This window comes from Hippocampus zosterae, chromosome 9 (assembly GCF_025434085.1).
Source record: "Hippocampus zosterae strain Florida chromosome 9, ASM2543408v3, whole genome shotgun sequence".
Classification (NCBI taxonomy): domain Eukaryota; kingdom Metazoa; phylum Chordata; class Actinopteri; order Syngnathiformes; family Syngnathidae; genus Hippocampus; species Hippocampus zosterae.
This window is the reverse complement of record NC_067459.1, coordinates 15,461,864-15,486,380: the sequence shown is the minus strand read 5'-3', so window position 1 is coordinate 15,486,380 and position 24,517 is coordinate 15,461,864. Positions and strand designations below refer to the sequence as shown.

At 42.8% G+C, this 24,517-nt stretch overlaps 1 protein-coding gene across 4 annotated transcripts; it reads left to right on the top strand.

Annotated features, from left to right (window-relative positions):
- The first annotated feature begins 1,544 nt into the window (after positions 1 to 1,544).
- On the top strand, positions 1,545 to 23,418 carry gdf11 (growth differentiation factor 11). 4 transcript variants are annotated; one of them, XM_052076595.1, is made up of 4 exons: positions 1,545 to 2,599; positions 6,874 to 7,026; positions 18,002 to 18,375; positions 20,435 to 23,418. In XM_052076595.1, the coding sequence occupies exons 1-4, from the start codon at positions 2,185 to 2,187 to the stop codon at positions 20,813 to 20,815; spliced, it is 1,323 nt and encodes a 440-aa protein (XP_051932555.1). In that variant the 5' UTR covers positions 1,545 to 2,184; the 3' UTR covers positions 20,816 to 23,418. The 4 variants fall into 4 exon arrangements, with proteins under 4 accessions (XP_051932555.1, XP_051932556.1, XP_051932557.1 ...); XM_052076596.1 differs by having other exon boundaries at positions 1,550 to 2,599; positions 20,438 to 23,418; XM_052076597.1 differs by lacking the exon at positions 6,874 to 7,026 and having other exon boundaries at positions 1,858 to 2,599.
- Positions 23,419 to 24,517: the final 1,099 nt, after the last annotated feature.

Sequence of the window (24,517 nt, the reverse complement as noted above, 5' to 3'; positions counted from 1 at the left end):
ACCCTGTAACTAATATGATTGTAGTAAATACCAAGCATTGAAGTCAGTCGCACGGAGGGTCACCTGGGCCCTACTGACACACAATTTTCACACAATGTTTTACATTGGCCACCTTCATTGACCCAAGATACATATATTACTTTCGAAAAATGTCACAGCACGCCCCCCCCCCCCCCCCAATAAAATCGCAAACATCCATTCATCCATTTTCCGATCCGCTTTATCCTCACAAGGGGTGTTGGAGCCTACCCCAGCCGTCTTCGGGCAGCAGGCGGGGAACACCCTGAACTGGTTGCCAGCCAATCGAAGGGCACACATAGACAAACAACCATCTATACTCACGCTCACACCTAAGGACAATTTAGATTGTTATATTGACCTGCCATGCATGGCTTTGGAATGTGGCAGAAACTGCAGTACCTGGAGAAAACCCACGCAGACAGGGAAAAACATGCAAACTCCACACAGGAAGGCCAGAGCCGGAATCGAACCCTGCACCTATGCAATATGAGGCAGACGTGCTAACCAGTCATCACCGTGCTGCCTATTACTTTTAATAACACATTAATGTTATATGGATTGTTATGACCTATTCTGATAGAGTAGCCCATTACAAAAGTGGGTGTGGCACACAAACAAACACATCACTGCTAATGAAGACATAGCCTCCTTTGAGAATACAGTATTTAAATAAAATAAGATAAAGTAAATGTCAACTGAATGTTCATTCTCCACCTGATTTATTGTTCATTTCGTTTTTAATCAGCCATAAATCCGTAGTAACATTTGCGTTTTACTTAGTTGCTTTCCTGGCTTCTCGTTTGGAAGCACGTTCTTTCTGCCTGATGCCAAAAGTAGGTGCACACCTACACATAGTGACTTCACTATGATGATCATTGTTATTCATATTTGTGAATCTGTTGGGTCACATGCCAGATTTCTGCAAGTACCTTAATATTCGTGCATAAAAGCAATGGAATGCCCTGTCAAATCATAAATTGTATGAAATGAACGATTCGACACGGGTTTACGTTTCTTTTTTTTCCCCACTGGATGTCACTGGTGGGTCAATGATGCCGCCTGCACTGAGGGCGAAACCCGTAAGCCTGTTCCTGTACATTTGGAAGCATCTTGTACATATACAGCAACAAGTACGATAAATAACCATTTGAGGCATTTGAAATGTTTAGTACAGTATTTAGACGAAAAATATATTCACGAGGGACGTTTTTTTCCTCTCCTGGGACTAAAGGGGGCGTGACCGATGTATAAGTGGCTGAGAAAATAATTTGTAAATATATTTGATCAAATCAATATACAGGTACATATCAAATTAAAGGCTAGAGGGGCTAAACTAGAGCTACATTTCTGACGGGGCTATAGTTCCACCTAGCCTCGGTGTAGCCATGGACCTATTAACATATCAACGCTTGGATTTATGTATTTATTTATTTAGTTAGTTATTCATTTTTTAAAAACATTGTGAGTGAACACTTTTTTTAACCGAGTCAACACTTACAAGTGAATGTAATCATTTGTTTATGCTGAAGGGAGCTAAAACTTGAGACGTGTTGAAACATTTGCATTCATTGATTTGGTTATTTGCTCTTGAGATACTCGGAGAGATTCTACAGACGTGTGATAAAACCTTTATATTTATTTTCAACAAATGTGTCATACACTGTTCATGGTTATATACAAATAATAATTCTGTCTAATAAGAGACCTTGCACCCCCCTTCGCTCTGTCCCTCTTGACTTGGTGACAGACCTAAAAGCCTTTTGTTGCCATCTTAGCCAATGGAGACGGATGACGACAGCGGGCAGCTGAGATATATAAAGAGCACCCTTTTTGACCGCTCTTGCACATTTTCCAGTGACACTTCTGCACACTTACACACTTCCGTGGACTGAAACTTGTACAGACGACGCCAAAAGCAACCACCGTACCACACGTCATCGGGCTTTTACGTTCATCAGATAGACATTTTGTCAACTTGCAATAAAGACACATTGGAACGCACTTCTTGGCAACTTCTTGGTGTTGGATTTAGATGCCACTCTGGTAGGATAAGGACAGGAGCGACGCACAGCCAAGAGAGTGGATTTAACTGGTAACGTGAGTTAAACAACAAAAGGAAACAAGAAAAAAAAAAGTTGCATTGCCTGGTGTCCGGGCATCGTCATGTCGGGGTATAACTTCTTATTGTGCTTGATGGTGCTCATTTCCCTGGGACAGTCGGGGAGCGATGAGCCCAATCTGCTGCTGCCTCCCGCCAGCGAGACGCCCACGGATGCCGGCCTGTCGCCCCTGGACGAGGACGCCGGTTCCCACGAGTGCTCCGCCTGCGTTTGGAGGGAACAAAGCAAAGTGCTGAGGCTGGAGACCATCAAGTCGCAGATCTTGAGCAAGCTGCGTCTGAAGCAGGCGCCCAACATCAGCCGGGAGGTGGTCAACCAACTGCTGCCTAAGGCGCCCCCGCTCCAGCAGCTCCTGGACCATCACGACTTTCAGGGAGACGCGTCCTCCCAGGATGAGTTTATGGAGGAGGACGAGTACCACGCCACCACGGAGTCCGTCATCACCATGGCTTCTGAGCGTGAGTAATTTTATGCTTCACCGCTTCCGACACGCGCGCGGTGCGCAATTACGCAAACGAGCTGGCTTTTAGCACTTTGGAGTTTTTGTGCCTTATTGGAGTCGGACAACCGAGTGACACGTGTTTGTTTTATTTATTTATTGGTGCGTTCAAATACACCTCGGTTAATTGGCTCAATCAGCTGTTGGTGGCAGCTGTCAAAAAGGGATTAGGGGTGAAGCTGATAAATCAATACTGTATTCAGCCAGCCTGGCGACGCTTGTCACCGTGAAGCAGAAGGTAGCTTCAACATGGCCCGATGGACTTTTTGTCTCCGCGGTGCAAACAATCACTCTGCTAATACTAATGATGATGATGATGATGATGATGATGATGGCGGTGATGATGATGGTCCACCTGGTTCGTGTGCGTGTGTGTGTGTGTGTGCCCGTGTGTATGTGTGTGTGATTTGTTCGGAGAAGGCAGCTGCTCTCTTGAGTCCACCTCCTGCTGCTGTCAGCGTGTGGAAAGCTTCCCTCTCTTGTTTCACCTCGTTGATGTGCGCCAACGCATGACAAAGCAGCCTGAACGTCAAGTGCATTATTAATGATAACGCGGCTCTAAATGTGGGGAGTTACGACGACAAGGCGAGCGGACGAACAATTTGCTGGCCCCTCTTCTGGTTTGCCATGAATCCGATGATAAACCGCAGGCAGCCCCCTAGGAGACATTTGATAAAATTACTGTTGAACCCTGGCAGCTGTGCTCTATCGCTCTTTTATAGGAGCCTCTACCGGTCTCCCTGCTGTTCATCGCAGTGAGAAAAAGTGTGTCCAAAAAGCTGCCATTGTTCCCCTCGTGCAGCGGGGGCCCCTCTCGGCCGCACTTGCCTTTTTAAATGCGAAGTTTATAGGCACAGCTCGTTTTTTTCCACCGCGGCTACACAAAGACGGAGAAGCACTCGGGGTCGAGGGGAGTGTGTGACCTTTTCCTGCAGGATCGTGGGGTTCAACAACATTTACACACGTAATATATTCTGCGCGAGGCGGATAGAACACGCCCCAAATAATCAACTCGTACAAGCCGCTGAACAAAGATAGTCCAGTGTGATTCATGTGCTCCAAATGTCTATTATTCTTTGTCTAGGAGAAATTTGACTTGCAAACGTATCCTAAATCTATCTATCTATCTATCTATCTATCTATCTATCTATCTATCTATCTATCTATCTATCTATCTATCTATCTATCTATCTATCTATCTATCTATCTATCTATCTATCTATCTATCTATCTATCTATCTATCTATCTATCTATCTATCTATCTATCTATCTATCTATCTATCTATCTATCTATCTATCTATCTATCTATCTATCTATCTATCTATCTATCATCTATCATCTATCATCTATCTATCTATCATCTATCATCTATCATCTATCTATCTATCTATCATCTATCATCTATCTATCTATCTATCTATCTATCTATCTATCTATCTATCTATCTATCTATCTATCTATCTATCTATCTATCTATCTATCTATCTATCTATCTATCTATCTATCTATCTATCTATCTATTTCTTTTTCTCTCTGTCTCCCTCACTATCTTTCTCCATCTCACTCCATCCCCTCACTCTCTCTCTCTCTCTCTCTCTCTCTTTCCCACTCTCTGTCCCTTTCTATTGCTCCATCTCTCTCTCTCCCCTCCCCCCTCAATCTGTCTCTATCCTTTAGGACTCTTGATGAAGTACTTTGGATTTCTAAATTGTAACCCTAAGAAATTATGTAGATAGTTGAATTGTTTTGTTGTTGTTTTTTAATCACATTTTTATCAAATGTTTACAGTTTTTTTTTCACAACTGCTAAAACGCATTTCTTGACACCCCCCCCCCCCCACACCCCCCCCACACACACACCCCACACGCACCAATTTTTCTGAAAACCTTAACCCTTTCAGGGACAGAGGTTACTATACCGTGGACAACCAATGATGTTATCATATTACAGGTTATCACTATTGGTGCATGAAAGGGTTAAACACAAATCCAAAAATTCAAACTACATAACACGCACTACCCCAATTCTACAATTTTTGCATGTTTGTAGCCTGCGCTCTCGAACACGAAATGCACTTCAACTCCATGTACACTTCAATGAGGACCGTAGGGTTTAGTGTGGGATTTGGCCACAGTTTCACAGTCAGTTGGCATGATTTTGAAAGATCATGTCAACAATCAGTGCTTCTTGTTGTTGGCGGAAAAGAGCAGTACTTCCTCGCTCATTTGGTCGCCTTTCAATTCCACTTTCTCCAATTTATACAATTTCAAAAGAGAAAAGTGCCGTTACAAACACGTACCAAGGGTAAAAATGGCATTCTGTATATCAAATGTTATGCCACAAGAAACAATTGTTTCCTTCTGATGGTAATCAAATCAAATCTTTGTCCTGCTTCATCTCATGAACAAGGATATGGCGTACAGTTGTTTCCGCAAATTTCATCTGGGATGGTTTTTTTTTCGGACTTGCTCAGCCACTTCATGAGTCCACTTATAACCATAAGTCTTATGACCCCTCCCCACACACTGCCTCGCTGTATGTTTCTGCCCACTTGTGCCAACTGCAACGCACTGAACTGGATTTCACAGTTTTTCATAATTGCTATATCACATTTCTTGAAACCTGCACCCATGTTCTCAAAAATCTCAAAACACAAATACATTTTTTAAACCGCATTTACAAAAGTAAATATGGACAAAACATGTGCAATGCATGGAGAATTGATCAACTGTCTTAACTCGACATCAAAGGGTTTGAAGCAAAAAAAACCAACAACTGAATAACCACAAATTAATTTTTTTCTGCAGCGCAAAGAGCTCTCATGCATTAAAATTACTTTTGCTTTCTCTGTGCACAAGGTAGGCCAGGTCCAGTTTTGTCATAATCTGTAAACACACAGGGATCCAAATTTCAAGTATTATTATTATACAAGACGTTTACTGTATTTACTGTAAATGGCCAAATAAACACAAAACTGTGTTTTTCCATGTCGGCCTCCTTATTTTTCGTGCTCAGCCTGGAACCGTTTTCTCCTGTGACAGTTGTGGCCAAACAGTTGACAGAATAGTGTCGAGGACGGCTCTAAATGTGTATAGTTTTGAAAGGAGTTTATTGATTATTTAGAAATTGAGGATAAAGCTGTGAGTTGTGTGTTACAAAATCACAAAGCGGTTTTGGTGGTTTTTAGTTTTGCAAGGTCTGAGAGTGATTTTGCAATCGATATTAACACTTTAAGAAATTGTGCTATAAGAATCATTGTTAGTTTCAGCATTTGGAAAAAAAATATGTGACCGAGATGTGGTGTACAAAAAGAGCACAAATTCCATCTGTGTGCCTCTTCCCCGTCACCTTCTTTGTCCAGCGACACTCATGCAAACTCCTCTGCCTCTCTGTTTGTTTCTGGCCATTGTATAAGGAAGCGCACACGCCGCATGTGCAGTCTGAAATGGGTTTTAGCCTGCCCACTTGGTTTTATCAATCCATCCATTTACCAATCCGCTTCTCCTCACGAGGGTCGCGGGCGTTCTGGGACCGATAGAGGGCTCTAGATTTGTCGATAGTACAGCTGTGTTGGAGCGTAAAAACAGGCATATCCTGATTTTTGTGCCGATGCAAGTCTCAATGTGCTTTGGGAATTTGGTTGATCTCTCTGCGTCATGCTGGGCGTTCCGGCGTAGCGAGGTCGTTTCTTTTGACCGATGCAACTGACAGTTTTGTGGCTGAAGGGAGAGGGAAAGTTTACACCTGCTGGAATCACAGCAAAGTATTTGCGCAAGTAGGGGAAATGCGATTTGGTGGAATTTGATCAAGGTGCAGGCAAATCGAGCTCCATGGATATGTGGTGAATGTCATCATCTTTGATTTCTAAATATGACAACAAATGTGAATTGAACCCACCGAATCATTGCAGGAATCAATGAATTGAGAGAAGATAATTTTTTATTGCTTTGACCAAGTGTTATTTGGAGGCGCTTGTACGCGAGCGAGTGTAATGTCTCCGCTCAATCCGTCATGCTTCTCGTCGGCTGCAGTTTTCATCATCTGCTGCTTCTTCCCCACCATAACACCTGCCCCCCCTCCCCCCACCTTACCTCCTCTATCATCCCCCGCTCCTCCATGGTACCCATAGAAGAGTTGAGACGAGTGCATCTTTTTTTTTCCCCCGCCTGTGGCGCGTTAGCGGGGTCCCGCGGGATTATAAGCGCCTTCCTTTTCTGTCTTTCTGTGATAGAAGAAGGACTTCAAACGCGATCCTGTTCCACGCGCACGTCAAACCCAATCACCCTTTCACGGTTATACTCGCTGCCTTTGATGGTCGTGTGGGTTCACACAGTACATTCTGAACTGGACCTGTGCCAGAGTTGCTTCTTAGTATTCACTCAAGGTACGTGTGGGTGCCTCAGTGGGGGTTTACAGGGTCCATGCTTCGGAGTGGCTTATTACTATACATGTACATTTCATGGAAAAGTACAGCTATTTATATCATGGAGCGGCGCTTCATATACGAAAACATCCACCTCCGTAATGCATGTTATGGAGGTAAGGTAGCTTGCGTTTCATGACGAATTGATGATGTGAAGAGCAGTTCAAAGGGGTCATGGACTTTATTAGTCATACTCTAGTTCTTTCTTTTTTTTTTAGTTTAATTATTTATGTACCTGTATGTTGGCAGCAATTTTTCGACAGTGTGGTTTTACCGGGGTGTCAAAAGTGAGCGGAATCTCGTCCATGTTGGTGATGTGGTTGGGCTGGATGTGTTTGTTGGCAATCTTTTTGCTGGATTTCAAAATGCAAAGTATGCTTGTCCGTTATCGCTTGCCCTACCCGAAGCGGGTATGTAAGAATGTGGGGATTGGTCAAGAGAACAGTCGGTAATGGAAGCCAAGTGTGGCCGGCAGAGTGGCAGAATAAAGGTTTAAAATCCCTCAGCAAGCGTCTTTATTTAATGTAACGCGGAACATTACACTTTTCACTGCGGTAGGAGCGGAAGTTGGCCAGCTTTTTGTTGTAATCCACCGGATGTTGCCGCACCACGGTCATCCTTGCCCAGATGGTTGGATGGTGAGTTTCACAAAACAAAAGCACCAAGCACGATGGAGTAGTTGATCTTGAAAACTCTCGCGGCTCCTCGATTCCCATAGTCCTCCGCGTAACTGATAGCTTGGCGTTGAAACTGTGCTTTGTAAGCATGTCGCTTAATAGGTGCCATTTTCGGAATGTAGTTTTGCACAATGCACGGACCGGTACCTACTGGGAGGGTGCCTTTATAGCGTCCTCTTTCACGCCCACCCTTCCTACATTAACGTCCGTATTCTGTCCTCAGTTCCTTTCCTCTATAGAAGCAACATTTCGGCATAATATCAGTCTGTCAAGCGGGCCCCTCATCAAAGTCACAGGCCTGCATTATTAGGTGACCTGTCCATTTTGGAGAAAATGTAAGACTTTTATGCGCATCTTATGGTCCTCAAAATCCAGTATATGCCTTTCACTTTTAACGGAACAAAAGTAATGGGACGAATGAACTATCATAAATCAAACTTTCACTTTTTAGCGCTTGGTGGCAAATCCTTTGCAGTCAATTACAGCTTGAAGTCTGGAGTGCGTAGAGATCACCACACGCTGGATTTCATTTTGGGTAATGCACAAGTAGGCCTCTACTGCAACTCTCTTCACTTCCTGCTTGTGTTTGTGGCATTTTCCTTCCAGTTTTGTCTTCAGCAAGTGAAATGCATGCTCAATCGGATTCAGGTCAGGTGATTGACTTGGCCATTGCATAACATGTTTGGTTTCTTTCACAGTATGCTCCAGGTCATTGTCCATCTGCACTGTGAAGCGCCATCCAAAAAGTTCTGAAGCATTTGGATGAATATGAGCCGATCACATTGCCCGAAATACTTCAGATATTATCCTGCTGCTTTTGTCAGCAGTCACATCTTCAATAAATACACGAGAGTCAGACATGGCAGCGACGATATAAAAACAGTTGTCAGTCCTACTCCGTTCACCTGATTTGGACGTAAATATCCTCACATTAAACCTCACAACGTTGCGTTGTGGTTGTCTTTAATGCCCGAAAGATTAGAATTGTGTCCGCTTTCCTATTGTCAAGTAACTGAACGCCCACATGCCTGGCACGTCAACTTAAATCTAACTGAGGTACATTTGGTACAACCACAAGCATCCGTACATGAAATACACGCTCAGAGGAATACACTAAATACAAAGACTGTCAACACACATGGACGCTAGAACACACGCGCGTGCACAAACACACACAGTCGCACACACACTCAAGAGAAAAGTTCTCCTATTGACAAAAAAGGTCACAGAGTTCACAGCTATGTGATATATTGAAGAGGAGACTATTAGCCTCATCAGGTCTCTTTCTTTGGCAGCAAAGACGAACCGGTAGTAACTTGAACAGTTATCCCCCACCACACACACATCCACCAACCACTCCCACACACAAAAAAAAAAAAAAGAGAAAAAAAGTCTTTTATAGTGTTGACCCTATAAAAGGGTCATTTCCTGAAGGTGCAGGAACCATAAAAATTAAGAGGTAGAGCGCTAAAAGGACAGAGAAGAAGAAGCCGGACTCTCTGTCTTCAACTCACTGGTCGCCAGTCGGTGACTATGTGAGGTTTTTATAGATTTATTTATTCCACGTAGGTCTCAGTTTGACGATGACACTTGTTCGCCTTGTGTTGTGGCCACCATCAATGGCAAGACTCCAAGGGGAAAATTGCTGTTGAATTGTTTGGCCGCCGAGGCACGACCGGTTTGTTTAAAAAGAAGTAAAAAGTCAAGAAAGGTCTGCAGGACTGTTGAAATTGCACAACGTACTGTCAACTTTATGGCTAGTAAATTTCAAAGGGACCAAAGTCTATTAATACAAGGACAAAATTTCCCTAGGACCTCTGGAATCTCGCTCCCTCCACCCTCCTTCCTCTATTCCCACGCACCTCTGGACCAGTCCCTCCGCTTTCTCCTGCTTTATTTGAAAGTAGTGCTTCGGTATTTATTGTGATCGTCATCGGGATATATATGAAGTAAATGTCAGTGGTGCCGTGTCGCTGAGAAGGAAAGCCAAAAAAAAAAAGTATCACTGGCTTGTGCTGCTCAGCTCCTCTGTGAAACATTTTGGGGAGTGTGCACCGGAGTTAGGTGCATCTTGACTCATGCTGTGTGTACGAAAGGGGGGTGGAGGAATGAAGGCGGCGAGTCCGCAGGGAGAAACAAGCAGCCCAGCTCTATCCTAAAGGGACAGAAATCATGCAAGGGTTTTATAGGTACACTTAAAAAGACTCGAAACAGATGTTTCGTTTCACTAATAAAGGAAATAATTACTTCGGAGCAGTAATTAAGCCCTGTGTAGGGACTTGGCTGCAGGGGGTGGGGGGGTGGTAGGAGGAGTGAGAAGATAAAATGGAGATCACTGAGGGATTATTGTTGATGAATGCGTTCAGCCTCTGTGTGGTCGTATAGGCAAGGCATCAGTTTATGGTAGAATCCATTAAAACTAAGGGGCGTTGAAGCGGGGGGGGGGGGGGGGGGGGGGGGAAATGCAGCGTGGGCATAATGTTGGATCCTCCGAGGGGAAGAGAGCAAATGTGTAGGAAGGAAGCACAATTAATGGCAGATTACCTCATTTTTATCCCATGAAAATTTAATTAGCTCCATTTCAGTGGGGGCAGCCGTTTGCTGTATATATCATCGCAGCACACTGCGAGCGCCATTATGAACATTATGGAGATGCATGGCCCAATTATGCTTTCGGGAGTTCCACTTATATAATGTAAAGTACGCTTGAATAAAGGGAGTGCTTTTGCGCCGTATCAATATCCTTAGTATTAGAGATAGAAAATTCAATCAGGCATAAAAAATATGAACTCACCTGCAGGGCCTACTGGTGTGAGGAAAGGTTTTACAGTGATTTATTTGAAACGTAACTAGCCAGTGCACATGTCCAGCAGGTGTTTTTTTTTCTTTTTTCTTTTTTCTTTTTCTAAATACAATAACATCAAGTACAAAGGATCATGTATACGGATGTGAATGTGTTGTGTTCCATTGAAAAATCACAACCCGCTCTAGTTAAGGGGGAACCCTATGAATGAACACCTTACAGTTCCACACTGAAAACTTCAGTTATGTGGCCAAAGTTGCATGACAGAGTTTTGACTCTTAAGTTGCAGTGTTTTGGAACAACCTTCAGAGTCTTCTTCTTTTTTCACAATCGTGTTGTGAATTGTCAGTGTTCCAAAATGAAGACGACTCATCATGTGTAGTTACAGTAAGACACTGGCATCATTGCCAACGATTCATGATGGACGACATCAAACAAATGAAAACCTTATCTAATTTCACCAATACAAATTTACCAATATCCATCCAATATCTGATCCGCTTATCTTCACAAGGGTTGCGGGCGTGCTGGAGCCTATCCCAGAATTCTTCGGGCAGTAGGCGTGGTACACCCTCAACCGGTTGCCAGCCAATCGCACAGCACATATTGACAAACAACCATTGACACTCACAGCCTCACCCAGGGACAGGATATGAAATGTTCTATTGAAATATTGATTTGTCTGTCTTTACTGTTATTGATCAAATCATATGAAAATGAACCGAATCATTCATGCACTGGCCAGATTAAATGAACATGATTTGTTTGTTGTTGCGCTGAAATGAATTCAAAATGAAATGTCACAAGCTATTAACAAAAATCTTTACCATCCCTTTACATTTTTGACAAAGCATTCCACGGCCAAAACTTCCGGGAACAGGCACGAGTGCCCAAAAAACTCAAATCCTCACTTGTACTTAATACAATTTGGTGTGCCTGTGCTCTTGCAAAGCACCCAAAACTGAACCGATAAGAAAAACAGCAACAAAACATTACGACGTTTTGTCCTTCCTTACTGTATATGTGGACATATAAAAAGTTTTGGGAAACAGAGCAGTGACCTGATATTAACGCCTCACACCCAAACACAGGCGGCGAGAGTAGTATGCGTTCTGCTGTCCAGCTGGCCACCTTATTGCAGTTCACTGCACTCTGCATCCCCCGCACCCCCGACCAATCATTCCTTCCATCCCCCCGAATGTCCTACTGGACATGTCCCGGTGCCTTAAAATGAAAGCACATCCAAAACATACTCTCAAAACTTTGATATAATTGCGATTAGGATTGATTTGCCTCTGTTTGGAGTCAACCGTGGTGTATGTTGTGTGTTTTTATGTTGTTCTGACGTTCTCTGTGTGTTTGTGTGCACTCAGCTAGAACAGGGAGCATTAGGAGGTGTCTTTTGTTGCTCCTGGGGGGCTACTGTGCTCAGTCCTAATAGGAGTCTTGTGCCTGCCGTTGTCCCAAGGGAGGGCTTCTGAATGAGGGGGTCTAACTTCACACTCCCACCACACGCATCACCCGCTCCCCCCCACCCCCACCACCACCACCACCACCACCTCCACTCATGGCTCAAGCCCGACCTCCCCCACCACCTTCTCCAGTCCCACGGGACTGGCCGAGAGACAAAGAGGGAGTGGGGCTGTGGTGGGATGGGATGTTTTTTTTTTTCGGGGAGGGGTGGTTTGGGGGGGTACACCATGGCCCTGTCTTATTAGAAGGGTCGTGAACGTGTCACGATGATTAATATGCCGAGGTGCGTGGGGATACCCTAGAGTCACATTTATTCAGCATGACGGCTGCCGAACACACACTCGCCACAAAATGGCACATTTGCATTTCCCATTAAGGAAAGAAAATATAGATATAAATATGCAAATTCAACCACTATCAAGATTTATACCGTGATGTTCTCTCCATTTGCAGCGTAACAATAAATGACCATTTTGCTGTGTGTGCTTTCACCTGGATGGCTTCATGTATACAAATATTCACGGCTGCCATAGTGAGTTGAACAGCTGGAAGAGTAAAACTCATTTTACTTCCTGAATAAAGTTACAAATATGGACCCGAAACCAAAATCGCTGTCTTAGGAAGCCACTGCTTTATCCGGAAACTTTGGTAATGGGCCGGATCCTTATCTCTGCAATAGTGACTTCTTTAATGTTACAAAAGGAAAAGAAGGGAAGAATGTCACAAAAATATGAAATACAATCGAACCTTTAGAGTCAGCCCTTGTGGCCATTTTTATTGTATAGCTACAGCGTGACATCCCTTCGCCAAATGTTTTTAACGGTTCACGAGCTGAACTCTACCACAACGTTACTCCACGTGATTATTTCAAACTTTTAAAATGCCCCGCGTCTCATATTAAACTGGACAGCTTGGTGAATAAAGCCCTTATATTCTATACGTCCACTGTTCCTTGCACGTATAGAAGTACAGGTACCCTGGGAATCAAGCAGATGCTTGATAGGCTTACCTGCAGGCCTGCTGAGCTATGGCAGTAAAATTCATGCGCTGCGTATTTTGCAATTATACCACGGGGAAATAAGCTGCTGTTGTAATGAAACATGGCCAGGAAAGGCAAACAAGGCTCTTTCCTTTGGAAAAACACGGCATCTGTTAATACTCTTCTTGACGTTTTAACATTATGTAAAGCGGAAGCAGTGCTCCAGTTCTTTTTTTCTACATGAGACTGATCTAATTTGAATGACTGCTTATAATTTTGTTTAAAAATAATAATGTCATTACTACACGCAAAGCATTTTATTCAAACAAGACCCTGTGTTTTTTCTCAATACATTAAAAACAATATAGAACAAAGCTGAGGTTGTCATTTTCGCTCGCCGTTCGGCATGTGGCCCCTTTATAAAAATAATTGCCAACACCTGCTTGATTGACGTGTAGTTTTACAAATAAATGTATGAATGTGCGCATTTATTGCTCTTTTTTGATTGTAAAGTGTCCTTGGGTGTTTTGAAAGGCGCTTATAAATAAAATGTATTATTATTATTATTATTACTATTATCAATTTGAGAGGAGTTTTTTTTTCATGCACCCCTGGAAGGATTCTACATCTACACTCCGTCATCACGGGCATCTTGATGTCACTCACGTTTTCAAAACAGACGTCGACTTGCTGACCTTAGTGAGCTTGGGAACTTGAGGGGAAAAATGACACGGAGCCAGACCGGTCGAGTGACGTCGTCGTCTCGACCAGGAACTGTTCAGTACGTTGTGATCAGGCACGTTGCCATGGTGAAGTAGCCACGAGTTGTCCTGCCCATTTGTCTCCGGTTAAACATGCTGCACTAGTATCATTGTAAACTAGTATCATTGTAAACAACAAAATCATTGAACCATTTTAGAGTAACCAGTAGTTTTGTAGTACCATTTTGTAGTGCAAGAAGAGTGACTACGTCAGTGACTGTTTAAGGAGTTAATGGCTAGAGGGAAGAAGCTGTTTAAGTGTCTACTGGATTTGGTGCATATGGATCTGTAGCGTCTGCCTGAGGGGAGTGGCTGAAAAAGGTGGTGGGCAGGGTGCGGGGGATCCAGGAGGATTTTCCGTGCCCTTGTCTTGATTCTTGCAGTGTGCAAGTCCTCAAGAGTGGGTACGGCGGTGCCAACGATTTTCTCTGCCGTCCTAACTGTCCGTTGAAGTCGGATTTTGTCCTTTTTTGTGGCGGCCCCAAACCAAACCGTGATTGAAGAACACAGGTTTGATTCGATGCAGCAGAATGTATTTGTCGATGTTCTGGTTGATAGCCTGGCCCACATTGAAGCGCACGAATTGGAGCGCGGCGTTTGGATATCTGACATCAATCCTTTTCACATTGAGACAATAATAGTGCAGCTGTGATAGCTGTTTTGAAATGTTTGCATTTTCGGGCTCCGAAATGGCTTAGTCACATCCAAGAATCGCAACACCAACCCAAAAATTTTTAAATAGGTTTTATTAGTTGATTTGCTTTTCGTGAAGTGTTTCCTTGAGTGGTGCTGAATGCAGAAATTGATCCCACAATATACCATAAGTTTGTTTTAAATCAAAGTAAAATGTAAAAAGTCTAGAATTCAATTTGGGGAAATAAAATCTCAATGAGCTTCAATTTGCAATGGCATCAGGAGCAAAGCTTTAAGTCCTTCAGGTCTCCCATTGTTTTTTTTTTTTTGTGCTTTACAAGCAAAACTTACCGCCTTTCCCCAAATGAAACACTCTGCCAAAATCTGCTGCGTAATAAAGCTGCAGGCTTTCCTCCTCCTCCTCCTCCTCCTCCTTCACCTCCTCCTTCTACCAGAGCACTTACAGGATCTATAAAGGCACAAATTGAATTCATCAATGAAGTCATTGTTTGACGTGACATTGCTCATATGTTGGGCATGTGTGTTTAATAAAGGTCCTAACTAATTGACTTGTGCTTCTCGGGTTACTCCTCCAGGAGAATAACTGAAGAAACAGCAATCACGCCTTTGCGGTGTTAGGCGCCTTGTTTGCTTTGAACAAAAGCAAACTGTTGCCGCCTTCATCGATCCAAAACAACTCGTCATCGTTAAGTAAACCCCGAGCAAACCCTGGAATCATTCATTCGCAGCGTTGTGCTGATGAGCAAACACGTTAATTACGGTGACCTCAGTGACCCACCGAAAAGGAACATATTGTTTGCCCAGCGTGAGACACTGTATTATTTCCACCCACTAATGACTCGGCCTGGTCATACAGGCTGAAGGATTACGTCTGTCCCCCTGCTTGGCCCTTAGTCAACTCTCCTAATGGACAGTCCATCCGTAATTCAGGGAGTTCATATCCCTCAATGAGTGGCCATAATTTAATTATGGCTCTTATTGAGTGTATTTTTTTTAAGTGTGCTCCAATGGTTAGTCGCTGACAGTTTTGTACTTTTGGTCTCCGCCCTAAACAAAACAAAAACAAATGGGAGGCCGATTGGGCTCACTTGTGCACCGCCGATTTCCAATGTTTCTGCATTGAAAAGGCGTGTTGCGAAGAAAGGACGTATTAGCATTGCCATAGGGTCGACCTTGACCTTCAAACTCAATCTGGCTATTAGGTGTCACCCCTCCCCAGCACCCCTGAGATGTAAAGAGGCTGACAGTTTTGACCCCTGATCCCATTTCTTAACTAGGCTGAGGTGCCAAATAACCTTATGACCCAGGAAGCGTTTGCAGGTTGCCTGAGCAACCTCCGATTGAGCAATGATTGGCAAGTCCATGCCCATTTTATCTTTTCTTTTCTGACAACAGTCCATTTGCCAAACAAATGACAGTTTATTCACTTACGTCTGATATTAGTGTCAAATATGCTTCGGCCCAAATGGACAGATAACATATTCTATTGTACTGTTAGCACATTATTATGCCTGATGGATGCGGAATAAATTTCCCTTAATAAATGAACACTTTACATGGAAATGAATGTATGAATGCAATGGATGGGTGTCATTATATCAGATGGAGCTCTATGTAAATGAACCGCTGTGCACATTTGACATGTGGTGCCAATTGTGGAAAAACACGAGGGAATCATGACAGGAATAAATCTCGCCTATTTCAGACGACACCTCGTTCTTTGACGTGCACCTTAATCCGAGGCCAAAGTAGATTTGCTACTAGGCTGAGCTGCTGGAGTTGGGAGGGGGGGAAAAATGTAATTTTGCCAGTTGTAATATCGGGGTAGACCATTTCATTATAACTGACCCAGGGGAATCTAAGGTTACCATCTGGACACTAGCCTCTGTCACAGATTCCTGTTTTAATATGCAAATTTGTTTTTTCAGGCCTCATTGGAGTCACAATTGCACCCCGACTCGGTTGATAGTAACTAAAAGGTAGGCCGTTTGCATCGCTGTGCCTGAATATATGAGCAACTACAATGTGAGCGAGCGCAAGTGAGAGCCTGCGTTATGCAAAATAAATGTTATCCAATAATTCAATCAGAAATGTTGAATTTGTTGCAAATGCATCAGCGCTTTGGCAGTCCTGACATGCATTGCGTAAAGACTTGCCATTGATTTAATGCAAACTATGGCGTGAGATGACACACCGAGCGGCGGACCGTGTTGACACAACTGTTGGCGTGTGAGCACACTGAGAGTGGCAAGTCTAAGAAGTCACAGTGCTGTTACTGTCACAGTATTGAATTAAAAACAACTTGTGTGGAGTTGGGAAGTCTTGGGTGGACAGCAGCATTGGAACTAAATAATTCGTCATGTGGAAAAAAGACAATACCAGTCACACGAGTTGCTTATGATTAACACTTTTAATAATTTAAAGAGCCAACTCAGAAAAAGCAACGTCATTTAGCGTTCCTCTTTCCATCCATCCATCCATCCATCCATCCATTTTCAGAACCGCTTTATCCTCACAAGGGTCGCGGGGCGTGATGGAGCCTTTCCCAGCTCTCTTCGGGCAGTAGGCGGGGGACACCCGGAACCGGTTGCCAGCCAATCGCAGGGCAGTCAGTGATGAACAACCATCCGCGCCCACACTTACACCTCAGGACAATTTTAGAGTGTCAGCGTGCTTTGCATGTTTTTGGAATGTTGGAGGAAACCAGAGTACCCGGAGGAAACCCCACGCAGGCACGGGGAGAACATGCAAACTCCACACAGGAAGGCCGGCCGGAGCCGGGATTGAAGCCATGACCTTTGCACTGTGAGGTCAACGCGCGAACCACTGGACCTGTACTTGTATCGGCAACAAAGCATGATGGGAAAGCCTCCTCCAATATTGTTGCTGTCATAAAGTTAGCATCAGCCCACTAAGTGGTGCCCCTGCAAGTGGTGTGAATAGATGTCAGAGTAATAAGCTCAATGAATGGTGACAGGTGTGTGCCCATTTAACATGAGTCGGAATGTGTTGATTATGAACAGAGCCACGTTCCCAGTGGTGAGAGGGTCTACGCATTTGTGCAACCACATGATCTCAGTTGCTCATTATTATCCGCCCAATTGAATTTTTTTTTATTCATTTGAGTAGCATTGGTTATAGGTCACATTAATGATGGAAAATGTTTTGAAATGTTTGAAAATTTTTGTTTATTTTGGTCCCTTTTTGGATCACAAAAGCCTGGTGTTTGAATAGGGGTGTGTAGACTTTCTCTATCCACTGTATGGGAACATGTTTTGTCAGAATAAAATTGGAGCCAATATTAGTTAGGTAAGAATACCCTAAACCTAAACAACAACATGTGATACGTAATGGGGGGGGGGGGGGGGGGGGGTCCTTCTCAAGATGTAAAATCAAAAAAGGGAATTAATTTTGTGTTTTTTTTCCATCGAGATTTATGAAAACCGTATTGACAGTGGTGTGCAAAGTGGGGTGGGGTAATGGGGTGGTGGCCTAGGCATCCACAGATTAAATTCTTATTTACACAAGTATTTATACTTAAGTAGTGATAGCATTTTTCATATATTTTTGACTGTGCTCTTTCTCACAGCGGAGCCACTGGTGCAGGTGAACGGGAAACCCAGCTGCTGCTTCTTCAAGTTCAGCCCCAAACTCATGTTCACCAAGGTTCTGAAGGCCCAGCTGTGGGTGTATCTGCGTCCTCTGCAGCAGACCTCCACCGTTTACCTGCAGATCCTGCGGCTCAAGCCTGTGACGGAGCAGGGCAGCCGCCACATCCGCATTCGCTCGCTGAAGATCGAGCTCAATTCCAGAGTGGGACATTGGCAAAGTATTGACTTCAAGCACGTGTTGCAGAACTGGTTCAAACAGCCCCACACCAACTGGGGAATCGACATCAACGCCTTTGATGAGAGCGGCAATGACCTGGCTGTTACCTCGCTGCGACCCGGGGAGGAGGGGCTGGTAAGGACCCTCAGACCTGTCCTAGGGACATGCTCAACTCTCAATTTAATACAAACAGGCAGAACAACATCGTGTCGGTGCAAACATTGATGATGATGTCATATTTTGTCATTGTCATGTTTTTGAAATTAGCACATAAATCTCTCACGACCCATTCGACCCTGGGAAGTTTAGATATAGTGTGAAAATAATACAGACATTTAGAGAGGAAGGAACCACATTTAGTAGCACCCGTCAAAATGGGATAACATCAGGAAGTAGAAACACGTAATTTATGTATGAAATTCACTCAAAACGTTAATGACAACACATTAAATCATAATGAGGAATATAAAAATACACTGTAAATGGTATGACAAAAATTGAAGTACGGTATTAATGTCAAACGCTACCGCTGATGTGGACCTAAGAGACCTGCTACAAAAAAAACACACACAGTACAAAAATGAATGATTGTGTAGTTCTGAAATATAACTTGTTGGCGTCATCTTGTACAGTATCTTTATTCCTTTATGAGTACAGTATGTGTACAAGCAATGGCTGTCATGATTATAACTTGTTCTTACTGCCCCCAAGTGGCCAGAAAAATCTGATCTAGAAGGTTATTTCAATATTGAGGATTAAATTCGCATTGAACAAAAGAATGATAATCGTTATAATCGTTATGTTAACTAAGGCCTAAGAGTAAACAGAAGAGTCTTGTTGAATAAAAGTAGTTGCTACAGTTTACTTTTTCCTTGAATGAGAGCAGACATGGTTTTCACAATAAAGAATCGGCTCATCCAAATATTTGCCAAGTGCTTGTTTGGGTCACATCTCTGGTGTCTTAGCCACTGTTTCCGTTATTATTCTTGAACTAAAAAAAAGAAGAAAAAAAGAAAAAGATCCAAAACAAAAGCAAGATCAAATAAGCATAGAAAACACGTTTCCATCATCCTCTGGGGCTTTTATTTCAACAACAATGACCCTAAAGGCCAAACGTGGTTTTACCCCATTGGCCTTTCAGTTGATATCCTCTTCTTCATGCGTCACGTCAACTTTATTGTAGTCCAGCTGGAATCACCGAGGGAAGAGGCAGGCTTTGCAGAAAAGTCACTGTCACAAGCGATTTTACTTTCAAATAAGCAGTCAAATTAGATTTTTTTTTAATCGCCTGTCACTTTGTGTACCTAATGAAGTGGACACTTCATTAGGTACACAAAGTGACAGTACATTCATTCATTCATTCACATTGAAGACAAAATGTGATTTCCCAGTGGAAGGTGTAATTCGGCTTTTTCCGAAAATCTGATTTATCTTGATCTCATTTGTTTACACTGCAAATACCTGGTACTTAAAAGGGGTGTGTAGACTTTTCATGTCCACCGTAACTAATACAGCTCACACTGAACACCAATTAATTTCATGTCCATCGAATCACAAACCGTAGACCAAAGAGTTTCCTCTAAATTAGAGAATGTTCCTGTCATTTCTGTGCTGTACGTTTTGCTATGTATAAAAATTAAAAGCAGATATTGCTGGATTACAAACAACATGTTAAAAAGTTGAACAACCGGCCGTTTACAAGCACTCAAATATAAATACCTTTAATGATCCATTGTTTAGGGCTGCCCGGTGATCCAGTGGTTAGTGCGTCGGCTTCACAGTGCAGAGGTACTGGGTACAATTCCAGCTCCGGCCTCCCTGTGTGGAGTTTGTATGTTCTCCCCAAGCTTCTATGGGTTTTCTTCGGGTACTCCGGTTTCCTCCCACATTCCAAAACCATGCATGGCAGGCTGATTGAACACTCTAAATTGTTCCTCTGTGTGAGTGTGAGCATGGATATTTGTTCGTCTCTGTCTGCCCTGCGATTGACTGGCAACCGGTTCAGGGTGTCCCCCCACATACTGCCCGAAGATGGCTGGGATTTGTGAGGATAAAGCGAGTCAGAAAATGGATGGATTTGTTGTTTAAGTTGAAGGTTGCTTTCCCACAAACAACCGTCAAGTATTTTTAAATCAAACACTCAAGTGCTCACTTTATAACCACCTCTTTCTCTCGCCCCTCCCCCTGTTTCCAGCAGCCGTTCCTGGAAGTGAAGGTTCTGGAGACGACCAAACGCTCTCGAAGAAACCTGGGCCTCGACTGCGACGAGCACTCCAACGAATCCCGTTGCTGTCGCTACCCTCTGACGGTGGATTTCGAGGCCTTCGGCTGGGACTGGATCATCGCGCCCAAGCGCTACAAAGCCAACTATTGTTCGGGCCAGTGCGAGTATATGTTTATGCAGAAATACCCGCACACTCACCTAGTGCAGCACGCCAACCCCCGCGGCTCGGCAGGGCCCTGCTGCACCCCCACCAAGATGTCGCCCATTAACATGCTATACTTCAACGATAAGCAGCAGATTATCCACGGCAAGATTCCTGGGATGGTGGTGGATCGATGTGGCTGCTCTTAGGCTGCGGGGGATGACACACGCTTGTGCACGTTCACCATTCCCTCAAACCACCATGAATGCGAATGGAGCTCTCCCCTGGCAACAGAACCCATTCCTCGCCACCAGATTTAAAAAATAAAATTAAAAAAACTAAAGAAAATTAAAACACAAAGGGGTTCCATTTCCTGAAATTCAAATGATTCTAACTTGTAGAAAGTTCTGTGTGAAATAGGAATCCAAAAAAAAAGGGAGGGGGGGGGGACTGAGTCATGGAAATATAGTACATTAAGTGAACATGTGGTGCAGCTTCAGAGAATGAGACAAACATATGTTTGATTTCTGGTGTTGTGTTTTTAATGGCATCTTTGTGAAATGTCCTTTTTAGTGGATGGAGATGGCAGGAGACTCAAGTATTTTTAGTCTCAAATTTAAAGACATTTTAGTTCACAAACACTCTTCCTCATGAGTGATCTACAAAAAAACGGGGGCAAACATTTCAACCGGAATCCACAGTTAACAAGAAGTTGAGAAATCCGGTTCAATGTTGTTTACAGATGTCTCGAGATGTAATGTTTTGAGGAGATCCAAAACCAAACCCTTAATCTATAACACCTTAGTGCGACATTCTTGCATATCTACAAACCCTTTTCACTGCTGCTTTGATGTATTTTATTTGGAGTCTTGTAAAAAAAGCAACAGCGTGAATGGAAAGTATGACTAGTTCAGCTTGAGCCGCTACTTCACATGTACAGCTAAGGCCAAAATGATTCATATGCTGGTCAAGTCTTGAGTTGAAGTAGATTTGTATTTGATGAATGGTTGCCGTTTAGCTGCAAATGACACAAGACAAAAAAAAAAAAAAAAACGAATATGAGTTTATATTATGAATTTTTTAACTTTCCTTTAAATTATTTACATCCGTGATATTGTCGGCGCTAAACGATAACCGTTCAATTACCAACGTTGCACTTTAAGTCAACATTTGGCAAAGGTATGAATCATTTGAGACTTATCTCTACATCGGGAAGCCGAGCATTCCTAAATCCTGACATGATGGACGTCAACAAAAATGTCCGAGTAATTCTAACACATGAGCGCATGTCATCAAGCTGCTTCACTGAAACATGAAGAAGCCTCGTTCAAATCAAAAGGAACCCAACTCCGATAGCAGACTAGACAAAAGACAATGTAGATCATGCCACTAACCGCCATTTAGAAAACTGCATTTTGCCCCCACTTTCCCAGTTCATTCTCATCGTGAAGAATTGCTATTGTTAGTGCTTGAATACAGTAGAGATTAGTACAGTATGCTCAAAGTGTGTCTTTGTCTCCAGGATGTCTTAGCAGAGATATCCATTTGTTGTAAACGAAAGCACTATGCTGTTGGAAAAAGGAAGAGCCTTCTGACATTATTATACTGTATATAAATGATATATGTGTATATTAAAATGAAAAAGGCATATGAAAAACTTTTTTGGAGGGGCACTCTACCTTACCAACAATAAATTTTGCACTATGGCATGAGGAGGTAAAGTGTTATTTTGTGTTTTGACCAAGCACAAGCTAGCTTGGACGATGTAGCCTCAAAGAAACGATAGTCAGCTTCTGCCGAGGAACCCAACCATGTGGAGAAACTAGCAAGGTTATCACTCGTCACACTCGTCCTGGCTTTTGTCTGAAGCGGGGGGCCTGTCCACTCCACAGATACATTCAATCCATTCTGGAACCCCGGACGTCCTGTCCCATGCCAGCGGCCTGAAAGGCCTCCTTTCCAAACCTTGGGTGACAAGTCATATGTGTAATAAAAATCTGCATCGACGAATACAGAATGCTTTAACTGCAAATGGCCCGCCCACCTACTTTACTACAAAGTTAGCGAGACTTTAGAGTCTGATTTGCCTTTGTGTGTGTTTTAAGGGAAAGCGCCCATGTAAGAATGGGAGGAGTATCCAGGGATCGTTAGCCAAAGTAGAGGACGACATGTTGTGTGCTGTAACTTGTGTTGTTATCGCAGGAATTATGCTAGAACTTTTCAAAGGGAGGAAATTGCTGTTAGGGGCAGTGGTTGGAAAATATTCAACTGGTCAATTGTCTATATTTATTAAAATTAATTACAGTCTGTCTACCTCACTTTAGCATTCAAAAAAAAGCTAGCTTAAAAAAAAGGATTAAAATGTGTAAATGAACCCTCATGGCCCCCAAAAAGAGTAGAAGAAAAACCACAGGGTCCTCGTACTCTCAGGCTGGGATGGACTTATTGACAGAATGACTGATGCTCATGTGTGCTCAGAAGATGGAAATTAGCTGTGCCCGCCATGGCCTGACAATTGCTCAAGCCATTTTGAAATGTAGTCTTTGTATACTGGTATGTGTGCGAGTGGTTTAATAGAAATATATGAGAGTAAAAAGCCTCTATGTAAATAACAACCCAAATGTTGACATTTATGATGTTTTGGACAGGTTCGCCGCTTCTAATGTTTTTCATTCTTTGTGTAGTTTTAAATAAATCATCCCAACATTGTAGTTTAAAGGTTGTGCATATGAATAACTGTTCAATTGTTATGTTTGCCTTTGTTGTTTATTATCATTTTTTCTTTTGTACAATAAATCATTTATTTAGCTTATGAGTTTGGTGGTTCACTCCTTGATATGATTTCGCTCCAATCAACAAGTGTTTGAAATTGTACATGAAAAATAAACACACGTGTTTTCATGTTTGTAGCTTTACCTCTGGACAGTGAAGTGTTATATTCCACTTTTGTGCGGCAGTCCATACAGTACAGTACTTCCTTACAGTGACCAACAGTATCATAGTGATAAATATAGGGGGATGTTGTCCTCCATTTTTGTTAGGGTGTCCAATTCCGAATGATAGGTTCAGTGCTGCTTGTGTTGTCCGTTTCTCAGTTTCCATTGTAAAGTGGAAAACTGACGTCCCCAAACCAGGGCGAGATCATCAAAGACATGGGTGAGCACATGTATTTTGCTCCCAACTTTGGTTTTCTTGAACGTTAACCTTCTTTTGATATTTTACCCCGCATCTGATCAGAAAGGATATTGGTGGTGTCAAGTCAAGTCAACTCAACTGTATTAAGAGAGCACTTTCAAACAGTCATCGCTGCATACAAAGTGCTGTACATGGAGCAATTTAACATGCACAATAAACCGTAAGACAAATAGGTAATAAAGACGGTAGAAAGCACCAAACAGTAAAACCAAGAACACATCTAAGTCATGCTGAGTCGAATGTCAAAGAATACAAGTGAGTTTTGAGGAGGGTTTGAAGATGGGCAGCGAGGAGGCTTGCCGAATGTTCAGTGGGAGGTCATTCCAGAGAGAGGGACCAGCAACAGACAAGTATCACATGATCAAATAGCCCTTACATATACGAAGAAACAAGAACTTTTTATAAGCTTAAAAGAAATGTGGGTAAACAAACCAAATCCATTTAAGAATAGCCTATATCATCTTTTCTTTTTTTTACAATAGATATCCCAATCTGTAAATTACGAAGTTCTTTTTTGACTCAGAGCATTCAAACTATTTATAAGATAAGAAAACCTGTATTAGTCTCGCAATGGAGAAATTCGCAATTCACAGCAGCAAACTTATGAAAGGAAGAAGTAGAACAACAAAATATAGGAGCTGCTGGAAAGGCAGCCACTCTCGCGGCGCCATTTCAAAGTCAAAATAACAAAAATAACACAACACAACACATAGGAC

Bases quoted from the DNA above. Each gene is read 5' to 3' on its own strand.
- gdf11 (XM_052076595.1), top strand. From the start codon at position 2,185: ATGTCGGGGTATAACTTCTTATTGTGCTTGATGGTGCTCATTTCCCTG. The intron at 2,600-6,873 runs GTGAGTAATTTT...TTTCTGTGATAG, and splicing joins CATCACCATGGCTTCTGAGC to AAGAAGGACTTCAAACGCGA. The intron at 7,027-18,001 runs GTACGTGTGGGT...TCTTTCTCACAG, and splicing joins CTTCTTAGTATTCACTCAAG to CGGAGCCACTGGTGCAGGTG.